Source organism: Ascaphus truei, chromosome 5, assembly GCF_040206685.1.
Source record: "Ascaphus truei isolate aAscTru1 chromosome 5, aAscTru1.hap1, whole genome shotgun sequence".
Classification (NCBI taxonomy): Eukaryota; Metazoa; Chordata; class Amphibia; order Anura; family Ascaphidae; genus Ascaphus; species Ascaphus truei.
In genome coordinates, this window is record NC_134487.1 from 137,763,755 (window position 1) to 137,776,646 (window position 12,892).

A 12,892-nucleotide genomic window follows, 5' to 3' on the forward strand; every position below is an offset into this window, starting at 1 on the left:
CAACTGAAATCTTGAAAGAAGCGGGGAAAGAAGTAGAAAAACTAAGATGGGAGGATGAAATTAAAAATCGTGTTGGAGTAACATGGAGAAGAGAGGTTTGCAACCACAGTACCTGGAAGATCATTTGGGAGGCCTTCATCCAGCAGTACCCAACAAAGGCTGAAGATGATGATATACTGTATATTATTCATGATTAAAATAAAACAAATCAAATTATGAATTGCAAAGTTTTGAAAGAGCATTTTGTGTTTACAACATACACACTTAAAGCACATACTTTTAACGCATAACAAAGGATAAGTAACCCCTCCTTAAAACTGCTTCTGTTTGACAGTCACATATTTTATGTCTAAATCATACACCATAAAATGATTGAAGTCTCTTGGAGGAGAAATTTAGAGGGCTAAGTTATTGCTCTATTGTTATTGGTGAGAATAGGAGACTGACCTGTTTTAGACACCATGTTATGGAAAATTCCAAGATAACTACTTTTTAAAAGCAGTGTTGTAGGTTTTGTACAATTAGACAGCTGCCTGCAGAAAGAACTATGTGTTCACAGGAAGTACAATTCTAATCAGGTAGACTCATTTTAATTAAACCTACTAAGCAAACCTATTCATCTCTCTATTATGTTTGCAGCAAGAAGAGCTCCCAGATCCAGAGACAGCTGGGATTTATGAATTTCACTTCAGTGACTTACCTGTGACAGAGCTTTTCTTGGTGAAATGTGCTATTCAGATGTACTATGAGCTAGAAGTGGTGGACAAATTCCATATACCGCAAGAGGTATGAGAGTGTCCAACATAGTGTTACTGCATAAATAAACCTCTTCAATCCTCAAGAAATAAGCAGATGTGGTCTGTGCTTTGCAGGCTGCTCCAGAACTGAAAAGCTAAAGGTAGGAGAAGGAGGAGGAAGGTACTCAACTCAGAAAACTGAACTCTTAGCCTCCAATAATATACTGTGTCTTAGACTTTTATTAGTTATAATGTATGTATGTACTGTATGTATATCTTTATTTATATAGTACTTTACAAAAGAGACAGTAAAATACAGGGAATTATAATACAATAAGTGCAACAAACAAAATCAGACAATAGGAAAGGAAATGAGCAATACTTAGCCATAATGGTTGGTAGAAGCGACTGTGTGTTTGGGACAGTAGCGACGAGTCTAGGCTATTGAAAATGCTTCATTTAAGAGGTGAGTTTTAAGGTTTGACTTAAAGGTGGGCAGATAAGGCGCTTGGCGTATACTGAGTGTGAGCAAGTTACAGTGAGGGAAAAGTGTTTAAGGCGAGAGAGCAGTAGAGGTGAAAGGGGTGGAAAGGAGACAGTTTTGGGTAGAGTGCAGGAGATGAGCATAACAAGAGATCAAAGTTGATATGTAGGAAGGAGTGGAGAGGCTTGAGGCTAAGGAGGAGAACTTTGTAGGTGATTCGAAAATTAATGGAAAGTCAGGAGAGGGATTTAAGGAGGAGATGAACAGATACTGTTTTGGGAGAAAGTGAAATTATTCTAGCAGCAGAATTTTGGATAGATTGCAAAGGAGAAAGTTGTGAGGCAGGGAGGCCTGTTAGCAGAATATTGCAATAATCCAGACGGGAAAAGATGCATGCATTAAAGCTTTAGCACTAGATTGACAGAGGAAGCAGCGGATCTTTGCAATTTTACAGAGGAGGAAGCAATACATTTTAGCCATGTCGTGAATGTGAATGGAGAAGGAGAGGGAGGAGTGAAATGATACGTCTAGGCAACGTACTTTGGTGACAAAATGTATAGTTGTACCATTTACTGCAGGCCTGCACAACATATGGCTCGCGGGCCGCATGCGGCCGCCGGGGCACCCCGTGCAGCCCGCGACGGCCCCCCTGCCCTGGTAAGGAAAGAAGGCGCGCGCAGCCACATGCTGTACGCAGCGGGGCGCAAACTGGGGGGCGCAGGCTGCGTGCGGGGAAGCCTGGGGGCGGGCAGAGCTGTGCACGAGCGGCCAGAAGCTCACAAGCTCTGTGCTGCTGCTCCCTGTGTGATCTCTGCCTGCAGTGGGGGCGGGGCCTTCCCTGCACACACACAGCCCCTCCCCTTCCTGTCCCAGTACTCAGCCACACATGGGGGACTGCAGCAGGCTTATAGTGAAAGTAAGTGAGCAGGCTTAAGAGAGTGAGAGAGTGGGGGAGGCGAAGAGTGTGTCATATTGAGGGGAGGGGGAGAGAGTGTCATATTGAGGGGAGGGGAAGAGTGTCATATTGAGGGGAGGGGGAGAGTGTGTCATATTGAGGGGAGGGGAGAGTGTGTCATATTGAGGGGAGGGGGAGAGTGTGTCATATTGAGGGGAGGGGGAGAGAGTGTCATATTGAGGGGAGGGGAAGAGTGTCATATTGAGCGGAGGGGATAGAGTGTCATATTGAGGGGAGGGGGAGAAAGTGTCATATTGAGGGGAGGGGGAAAGAGTGTCATATTGAGAGGAGGGGGAGAGAGTCATATTGAGGGGAGGGGGAAAGAGTGTCATTTGAGGGGAGGGGGAGAGTGTCATTTAGGGGAAGGGGAGAGTGTCATATTAAGGGGAGGGGGAGAGAGTGTCATATTGAGGGGAGAGGGAGAGTGTGTCATATTGAGGGGAGGGGGAGAGTGTGTCATATTGAGGGGAAGGGGAGAGAGTGTCATATTGAGGGGAAGGGGAGAGTGTCATATTAAGGGGAGGGGAAGAGAGGGTCATATTGAGAGGAGGGGGAGAGAGTGTCATTTAGGGGAAGGGGAGAGTGTCATATTGAGGGGAGGTAGAGAGAGAGTCAAATTGAGAGGCGGGGGAGAGAGTGTCATTTAGGGGAGGGGGAGAGTGTGTCATATTGAGGGAAGAGAGACACAGGGGGCTGCTGACATGGGATGCTGACTTGGGGGGGATGCTGACATGGGATGCTGGCTTGGGGAGGATGCTGACTTGGGGGGGGGCTGCTGACATGGAATGGGCTGGGGGGGATGTGGAGGGGGTATTGTGTGTTTGATGTGGAGGGAGTTATTGTGTGTTTGATGTGGAGGGGGGTATTGTGTGGGTAAGGGGGAGAGATGGGGGTATGAGAGATACATGGGGAGTATCATAAAGGTTGATAGTGAGGGGTTCTGGGGGAGATATGAGGAGGATGATGATGAGAGGTGCTGGAGGAGAGATGATGATGATGATGGTGATGATGATGATTTTACCCGTGCAGCCCAAATTTGTTTTCCTTGGAGCAGTTCAGCCCTTCTCACTTTACGAGTTGGGCAGGCCTGATTTACTGGGATGACAAAAGGGAATATCAGGCAGGTTTTGGGGGCAATACAGATGCAGTGGCTGTTGTTCGAACATTTTACGTGTTGTATCCTTTTGCTTACCGGGTCATGGTGCGGGATTTCTCAAAATATTCTCACGTTAAGACGCAAGATTACTAGTCTTTTGATCGAGTGCAGAAAATAGCATTGACTGCAATACCATCGAGAAACTGAAGAGCAATCCAAACTTCCAGTGACAAAGGCACTTCAGCATTGGACTGGACTGGATAAGGGGGCAGATGTACTGATTAATGTAGTAAAGTCCCCAGATGGACCAATGATCCCTGAAGGGTAAGGTGTATGGTTGAAAAACCCCACCAAACCCTCATTGGGATGGTTCCTGGACTCACAATAAGCACTCGCAAATTTTAAGAAAAGTACTCACATAGATCCCTTAATCCTGCGGTCCTGGCAGGCGTGCAGCCCAGTGTAGAGGTGCTGGTCTGGAGAAACAAAAAGAGATACTGGCGCACAGCCAAGAGTGGGTCCTTGATAAAGTGTTTGTGTAACACGAAATGCGTAGGAGGGTGTGTGTCTCCACTTTTTTAGATGGATCAATAAAGCATAATTTTTAATTCAACCTGTTTGGGACCCACTCTTGGCTGTGCACCAGTATCTCTTTTTGTTTCCCGAGAAACTGAAGTGGGCGATCGCGAGTTGTTGTCTTAAAAATCTAATTGCAATTCAACCTGTCTTTTATTGCCATACAGTTCTTCAAGGATGTGTAATTATAATTTGAAGATTAACGTTATGAGTTCATACAGTATACAGGGGAAAGAAGTCCTTTCTGAAGCTCCTTAGCCAAAAATACAACGTCACCTCTTCTGCTGAATGTAAAATGTTTTCCGCGAATGAGTGTTTCTCAAATTGGAACCTTGTTGAATCACATATGCATGTCATCACATTTCTGCGTATGCGTGTATGGGAAATTGGAAACTTGTTGAAACATATATGCGTGTCATCACATTTATGCGCATGCGTGTATGGCAAACTGGAAACTTGTTGAAACGCATACTGTATGCGTGTCATCACATTTCTGCGCATGCGTGTTCTGATGTTCCTAATTAAATTACTGTACAGTACGATACAGTGCATTTCCTCACAGTCGCTAGATACTGTATCTGCTAGACAGTAGTACAGTACTACTGCTGTTAGTGTATCTAAATAGTAGCAAACACTTTAATTTTCTAGCATTATACTGTATTTTGTACATACTGTATTCTGTACAGTATACAGCATCAATGATTTTTTTTATATATATAAATGCCTTTAGAACTTTAGGTATAGTACTACTGTAAGTGTCTAGACAGTAAAAACATGAACACACAAAAAAGTATATTTAAAGAATGATCATTTTTATTTGGACAGGATAATAAAGGGAAAAATTATAATAGAACAATACAACGTCGCCTCTTCTTCAAAATGTACAATCTTGTCTTTTCCTTCTTCGAATGTCTGGTGCTTTTTGGACATCTAGGTCTGTAAAGAAAGAGACAATATTCTATATTATCAATTGCACCGTACATTATGGTTAAAAAATGCCTACATCTTCTCTCACGTTTTCTGCATGATCTACTGTACGAGTCATTGATTAATTGTAATTGGCTACTCATACAGGACTTATTCAATCAGTGTGTATTAGTGCTGCTACAGTATACCGAGTGTCAGACTTTCAAATTAGTATTGCCACAACAATGTTACATTTTAGTGGGAAAATTGTTTCTGTGTATCCTCGGCTAAAGGGCTAAAAGGAGCTAAAAGAACCATGACACCAGTACAGACCATAATTATTCAGAACTGTATCTTCTGCTTTTTTGGGGGGGGGGGGAGGAGACAAAGCATGCATGGCTTCGGGTACAGCACTTTACATTAGGACTAGCGGTTTACATTAGGTTTTGGGGGTAAGGGACTTGGCATTCATGGATTGGAGCACTGTGCCTTACCTGGCAGTATTGCCGGGAGAGTTTCCTGCACCAATGAGGGTTTTTCCTGCGCGTTCTCTTTGCCCAGCTCCAGACATAAAAATAGAAAATAAACATTAAACAATGAAATAATTTTAAACAACTATCTTTTTTTTTTAGATTAAAAACATTGGCAGCGCATCTATATTTTTATATAAATTTATAACTAGTAGTCGTCAAACAGGTTGGGATTTCCAAGGAAGGGCCCTTGTATGCCTCAAAAGGGCATTGATGCTCTCTGAGGTTTTCACAAGTTGATTGTTAAAATTAAAATAGCGCTTCACTTCTTCCATAATTGTTCTCCTTAAATTTGCACGAAGACCCATCTTGTGTTTATTGCCTTCATAATTTAAATTTTTGGTCCACTCGCTGTACATCTCAAAACTGACGTGGCGTTTAAAGATGAACTGTGCATTTTTCTGAGGTAGACCACCACATCTGATCTTGTATTTCTCACGGACGCTCAGGTGCAGGTCTCTCAGCATGATGTCTGGGACCAGTACAATCCTGGGTGCTGGAGCAGGTGTGCTTCAGGCTGTGGGAGGGGGTTGATGGTCTGGGAGGATGCTTTAATCCTGTCGTGGCCTTACTGGGGTTGTCATTGCCTTCAACAGAAGAGTATGTGTGATCAGCTAAAAACCATGCACCTATCCATATTCTCCATGCGCTCCAAAAGATGATCCATCTTGGCCTCCATTTTGCCCCTGCATTGCTTTATGGAGTGGTCAGTCATTTCGATACCACTAAAAACATCCAACATGCGGGCGACAGAGCTGGATCTTGTGCAAAGAGTGCTGGTGTCACCCAAATTGACATCAGCGTGGCTGGGTGCTGGAGGAAGTGAGCAGGGGACTTCAGAACGAACATTGGCATGGCTGAGTGCTGGCGGTGGTGAGATGGGTACTCCGGGACGAACATTAGCGTTGCTGGTTGATGACAGTGAAAAGTCCAGGAAGTCGAATTCGACTTTGTTGGGTGCAAGGGCACTTCTGGGGCCCGGCCAATGAACTTGATCATGGTCGAATTCGGCCATTTTCTTCTTCACGTAGAAAGGGCCAGGTTTCTTTGCCTTGGGAGCCTTCGGAACCTTTTATTTAGGCACCTTTGGCTTGGAAACAGCTTTAGACTTTCGCTTTTCTCGTGGTCGGCACAGCAGAAGAAAGCAGGTTCCTGTGTCCGTAGAATCGGGGTTGATCCATGGATGCAGATGGAAAAATGCACAATACAGTATCTGTACAAGAGCTCATTCAGATAGAGATCAGCGTGTGGGAGGCTATGTAATTTGTGTCACCTTTTTATGCACTGTGTCCCTATTTGAATTGTTTGGCGGGCATGGACACGAGCTGCAGGTGTTAAAAGTGGGCGTACTGTATACTAAACCTGTCGAGAGGTCCATTACATTATAAATACACCATCACTTCTGTTGATTCAATGCACATTGAATATACATCGAATATACATTGCTCTGTGCTTGATTTATTTTCTAAAGCAGCGATGCAGAGGAAAAGGATTTCAAAGGATCTCAGCATGAGAATGCAGGAAATGAACAAGAAAGGACATGGAATTTTACAGATCCAACGCTGGTTAGGTACTTCGGGCCTCGTTTTAGCAAAAAGCACTGTCAGCTATCATGCCCATGGTAAGGCAAAAAGTGTAAAGCGGTGTCCCCCAGTCACAACAGAGTAAGTATGTTTGTTTTCATTCTGTAATTACTGTATTACAGTACTTGTATAAGCTTGTTGCATATCCAAATGTATTTTTTTGTTTACTGGTTTTCTTTGCAATTAGATTCGAGCCTAAAAATTACTGGACTACATTTAGATGAAAATATTAAAGGGGTTTATTCTCCTGCTGATTTTATGACTCTAAAAGCGTCTTGCATATTAAAATGCATATTTATGTTTAGTTATTTTTGGGCCTAAGAAATTGTTCTAGTTTCCTTTAAACTGTAGGACAGCAAAGCGTCTGGTGAACAAAATCAGCGAGGATAATGATTAGCGCTGTGCAAAAGCAGTCAAGACTATTCTAGAGCAGCGGTGCGCAAAGTGGGGGGCGGCTTGCTATGGCAACGTGACATCATGCCACCAGAGTGAGGAACCGCCGGCAGGGGGGCGCAGGGAAAAAAGTTTGTGCCCCCCTGTTCTAGAGAATAGTCACAATATCACAGCATCTGAGACCAGCATCAGATTCATGAGACGCCAATTGGGATGGAATTATGGACGTATAAAGTAAGTGTCTTACTGTAATAATGTACAGAATATTGCAATAGTTTGCAGAGTGACACAACAGGGTTGATACTGTATTGTAATTACTGTGCAGTAATTAGGACAGTACAGCTAAAGTGTTGTACAGTACTGTACTTTAGGTAACAGTGTGGTTTGCCTGTACAGTCCCTGTAAAATTCTTCCTTATCATTACAGAGTGTATCCTATGATAAGGGACACCAACAAGATAAAAAGAGTGGACCAAGCACGGGCATGGATCGAAAGTGGTGAGACTTTTCAGGATGTCATCTTTTCTGATGGGACAACTGTAGCTCTTGAGAGATTTGCCACTTTTGCATTCCGCAAAAAAGGGCGGCTATCTCTGAAGCCACGGCACAAGCACCCACTGAAGATGCATGTGTGGGGTGCGATCTCTAGACATGGACCAGGATGCATAATCATCTTTGAGGGTAAAATAATGCACAAAGTCACATGCTGTAGCCTTATGCACTGTATTCTGTATGTATTCTGTACCCTAATGTTCATCTTTTTCATAGGATTTTTTTCTTGTTCCAGGAATCATGGATAAAGTATTTTTTCAAGAGAAAATTGTCACGCGTATTGCTCAATACATTAGCCATGATTTCCCATCTGTTGGTCACCGTTTTTTCCAGGACAATGACCCTAAACATACTGCCTCTATGCCTATATTCTTGCCAGCGGGATCAACTGGTTAAGATGCCACCAGAGTAAGTGTTCCAGTGTACTGTAACTGTTTCTCATTGTTTTAAACAGTTTTTATCTGATCAACTAATTCGTCATTTTTTTCCCCCTCTCATTTCAGATCACCAGATTTGAACCTGATAGAATTGTTCTGGCATGCGATGAAGGATCATATAAGAAAGGTTGTTAAACCGTCCAACAAAGAGGAATTAAGATTAAGAATACAGGTAAGTATGGTACTGATAATAACCTGTTTCAATGTTAGCCTTATATTAAAGGTACTGTAATTGAACCTTAACCATTTTATATCTGTGCTTACTCTCCACATTCTACAGTATATATTATATACAGTACGTGTATTATTTGTATTAAACATGTGTATTACCTATTATTTCTAATAATTAATTATAGTTTACAGGTACGTTAGTTATAGTTTATTCGTTTTGTGTGCCTGTCAATAGTGTTACACAGTCAAGGCAATTACCTAATCCTGCAGCCATTTTTTTTCTTTCACAGGCGATGAAGCACTACAGGAAGGGGAGGGAAAGCCCATGTTTATTTTACTGTGTGCATAATAACAGTCAATAGTTTGTCCTAATCCCCCCCTCTATCAATGACAAAAGAAATCAGGCTCGTTTACTCCGAGTGATATGACTCAGCTAAACCCCGTGGCCGGGGGAGGCATGGAGATCAACTATTGTACTGTAGAATGCCCTTTTCCTTGGCTTTGGGAGGGTGAGGGTTTGGGGAAAGGTGCAATGAAGTTAAGACGTCAATGGCTAAAGCTGTGATGAGCGCGCAGCAGGAATACAGTAGAATGAAAATCATTTGAACTGTTTTAAAATGTAATAAAAGTTACAACTCCCTTGAGAACTTGTTTCTGTGTGTGATATTTCCATAAACAGTATGAAAAGCAGACCAAGCCTACTCAAATTTGAAGGTTTTGAATACTATTCACACTCCTTTAAAAAAAAAAGTGTATGCCACCTCCTAAAGAAATAAAAAGGAAGTGATGTAATGAATGTAAAAATTGATAAAATATTAAAAAATGCATCACATTATGTTTTCTTAAAATCACTCATTTATTTAGCCCTTGTCGAGAAATAAATAAAAAAAGATATGCCTTTTTTTCTGACTTGCAATTAACATTGGCAGTGAAGTGATTCTTGAGAAATCACAATGCAGGACTTTATTTATTTAGTATTAATATTTATTTTTGTGGTTTCTTATCTGAATTAATTACACGTGCAAAGTCTAATTACTGTATTCTGCAAAATGCAGCATCATTGATAAAAGAAAACAGTAACATACAGTAGTGTTTTCCATTAACCAGGAAGTGGAATACTGTAAAAGCAAAAAACATCTCGTTGTGAAATTTTATTACAGGCTATGACATTTGCAGTAATTGAATCAATCACATACTGTACAGTACTACAGTGCATACTGTAGTGTGTTTTCAAAAATATTAGCGTAGCAAAGTTTTAAAGCGTGAAGCTGGAATTACTGGCGGACTGTATAAAAGTAAAAAAGGCGACGTTTTAAAAAAGCGAAATTAGAGTTCCATCAAACTCATCCATCATCCTTATCTGTTGCTGCTCGATTTCAAAGTTTCTTTTCTGGGGGAAAAATTATGCTATTATTATTTCCGGTACTGCGCATGCGTCAACTTGCGCTATATGATGCATGTCTACAAGCATACTGTACACTACTGTAGTGTCATTGGGAATTAAAGCTAATACTGTAAAGTGTAGCACTGTTTAGTACAGTACATTATATTTACCTTCATTATAAACTTTGCCTACTGGGTGGGATGAGCCAATGTCAGAGGTGTATTGTGCGTAGAAGCTGGGGTCACTCATGTTGTCTGCATTATTGTTGACAGGTGACTGCTGGTAGTCAGACAGGGCCAGGTAACAATGATTGTAATCAGGCGGGGTCAGGTAGAAATGATAGTGAACCCACCTGATTACAAGGTTTTCAGTGACAGTCGGCCAGCTATTGCAATCGTATTGGCAAGCCGGGGTGTATTGTGCATAGAAGCTGGGGTCACTCATGTCATCTGCATTATAGTTGACAGTTGACTGCTGGAGCCGGTAGTCAGACGGGTCAGGTAGCAATCATTGTTGACAGGTGGGGTCAGGTAGCAAGGATTGTAATCAGGCGGGTTCTCTAGGGTTTCAGTGATGTCAGTGACGATCTGCCCATTATTGCAATTGTATTGGCAAGCCAGGGTTGGTACATTGCAGGGACGGGAAATACGAATCTTAAATGGGTTAAACCCGACCTTTCTCCTTTTAAAGTTGCCATCAGCAAACATACCAGCAAAACCTGGGAGCACAGACCAATAACCCCTGCTATCACCCTTAGGAGGGGCAGTGCAAAAAAACAATCCTCATTAGTTAATGTTTGCCTTATCAAATGTTTCCACCCATGATGGTTAGGTGAAAATTTGAAAAAAATCGTAGTTCTCAATGATATGATGATATATCTCTGCTAAAGTCGCCTTCTTATCTGTTACAGCATTAATTGCAGAAAATATTAGATATGGGTAACTGACATTCGGTTTTGAATACTTGGCATAATGTTGAGTGTACAGGTTCGGTCTATTCAGCAATTGTGCGGGCATAGCAATTGTATTAACAATTGAATGAACGCGTGATATAGTCACAAGAACATTCACAGAAGTACATTTAGGGTGCACATCACAATAATCATTTTTAATTTTCTTAAATAGCTATAGTGAAAAACCAAGGCAGGAGGCTTATTCAGCGATTAACGCAATATAGTTTCGGTACCTAGCGATCTTTGTGTATTCACTTTCAATAGCGCTGTTGTTTGGGATCAATAACATCAGCTCAACATGTTTTAATAATATTTTATTTTTATTTTTTATTTTTCACTTTTTCACCTTGGTTTTTCACTATAGCTATTTAAGAAAATTAAAAATGATTATTGTGATGTGCACCCTAAATGTACTTCTGTGAATGTTCTTGTGACTATATCACGCGTTCATTCATTTGTTAATACTATTAACTCCTGTACATAGGTAGCACTCATTTTGTGTTATTAATTAACACTCGACAATTATAATTATTGATAACGTTTATTTAAGAGTGAGCGGTGTGAAATACTCTGTGTTGGGCATAGCAATTGAGAATAATGTACCCAACATTGTGTTTAGATACTGAAATTATGAAACCGCCTAAATTTGACCACGGTCATTTTACAATGGATCACTGTGGTGGACTCTCTTTTTATCTGTTTTTTTAAACACCTGCAAATTGACACATACAGTACAGTAACTGTGCTATGCACTAGATAGTGCAAAGGGGATTCATTTTGTCACCTGGCAGATACGCGAAGAACTGCACCCAAACAAACCAGAATGCAGGTAATTCAAAGAAATCAACAATGCTAAACACAGGTGTGATTGGTCGCGTTAGCTCTAGCATTCACCGAGAATAATGAGTGAATCACGCATGGAATACAGCAGACTTTACGAAAACGGCTCAGGGAAATGTTCAAATAATGTCCGCTGCATCTGTATGAGGAACTCAATTTAAGACATAATACGTTTAAGTGGAGGCAACAAAAGACTGGATTGCAGGTGTGAAGGTGGGGTAGATATATATATCTGCGTATTATCTGCATAGAGGTGATACCTAAGCACAAATGAGTTGATGAGATCACCAAGTAATAGTGTGTAGAAGGAGAAAAGGAGAGGTTCCAGATTAGAATCCTGAGGTACACCAACAGACAGATCAACAGGAGATGAAGACATGTTAGCAAGAGAGACTGAAAATGTGCGAGGAGAGAGGTATGATGAGAATCCGTATTGAGCTTTGTTGTGGATTTCAAGAGAGTTTAGAATATGAAGGAGAAGAGAGTGATCAACAGTATCGAAGGCAGCAGAGAGACCGAGTAGGATCATTAGGGGGAAATGGCCATGGAATTTGGTTTTATGTAGATCATATGTAACTTTAGTAAGCACCGTCTCTGTTGAGAAAGCTATACAAAAGTCAGATTTGTCAGCAGAAAATAAGTCAAAAGTGGAAGGAGGAATATAGGTAGCAGCAGAGAGGAAGGAAAGTAAAGAAAGGAATTTCATTGTGGATAGCATCCCTCTTGCCTTAAAAGTATTTGGCAAAGGCTTGAGGAAAAGTGAGGGAAAGATAGGAAGTGGGAGGAGAAGGTCAGAGGAGGGATTCAAATACAGAGAAAAGACAGTATGGATAGGATTTGTGAGTGTTGGTGAGAGGGAAAGTAGTGTTGTTTGACCTTAGAAAGAGCACAGTTAAAACAGGACCGGAGACATTTATAGTGCAGAAAATTATCATTAGTGTGAGATTTCCTCCACAGTCATTGAGAGGAGCAAGTGGAAGTGCAAAGGAAGCGAGTTTGAGAATTTAGCCAAGGCTGTGGGTTAGAGAGGGTGTGCTGGAGCTGAGAAGGGGCATATAGATTAAGAGAGGAGAGGATAGCGTTGTAATAGGTGACAAGATTGCCAGGTTATAGGAAGGAGAGAGAGAAGAGAGGTTAGCGTTCAAGGTAGATGCCATAGCAGAGAAATCAAGAGCAAAGGTCTCGAGAATAGTGATTAGAACTGCTAGAATGGTTGAGAGTGGTCGTGAATGATAGGAGGTGATGGTCAGAGAGCGGAATGGGGAGATAGAGAATTCAGAAGGGAACAGTTTTTTTT

General features: G+C 41.5%; 1 protein-coding gene across 1 annotated transcript in view; it reads left to right on the forward strand.

Moving 5' to 3' along the window:
- PDE6A (phosphodiesterase 6A) overlaps positions 1-12,892 on the forward strand; it is a 110,675-nt gene that overhangs the window by 67,209 nt on the left and 30,574 nt on the right. The window contains exon 12 of the mRNA XM_075600942.1: positions 640-786. Coding sequence (XP_075457057.1) covers positions 640-786 — 147 coding nt within the window. The remainder of the gene's footprint in view (positions 1-639; positions 787-12,892) is intronic.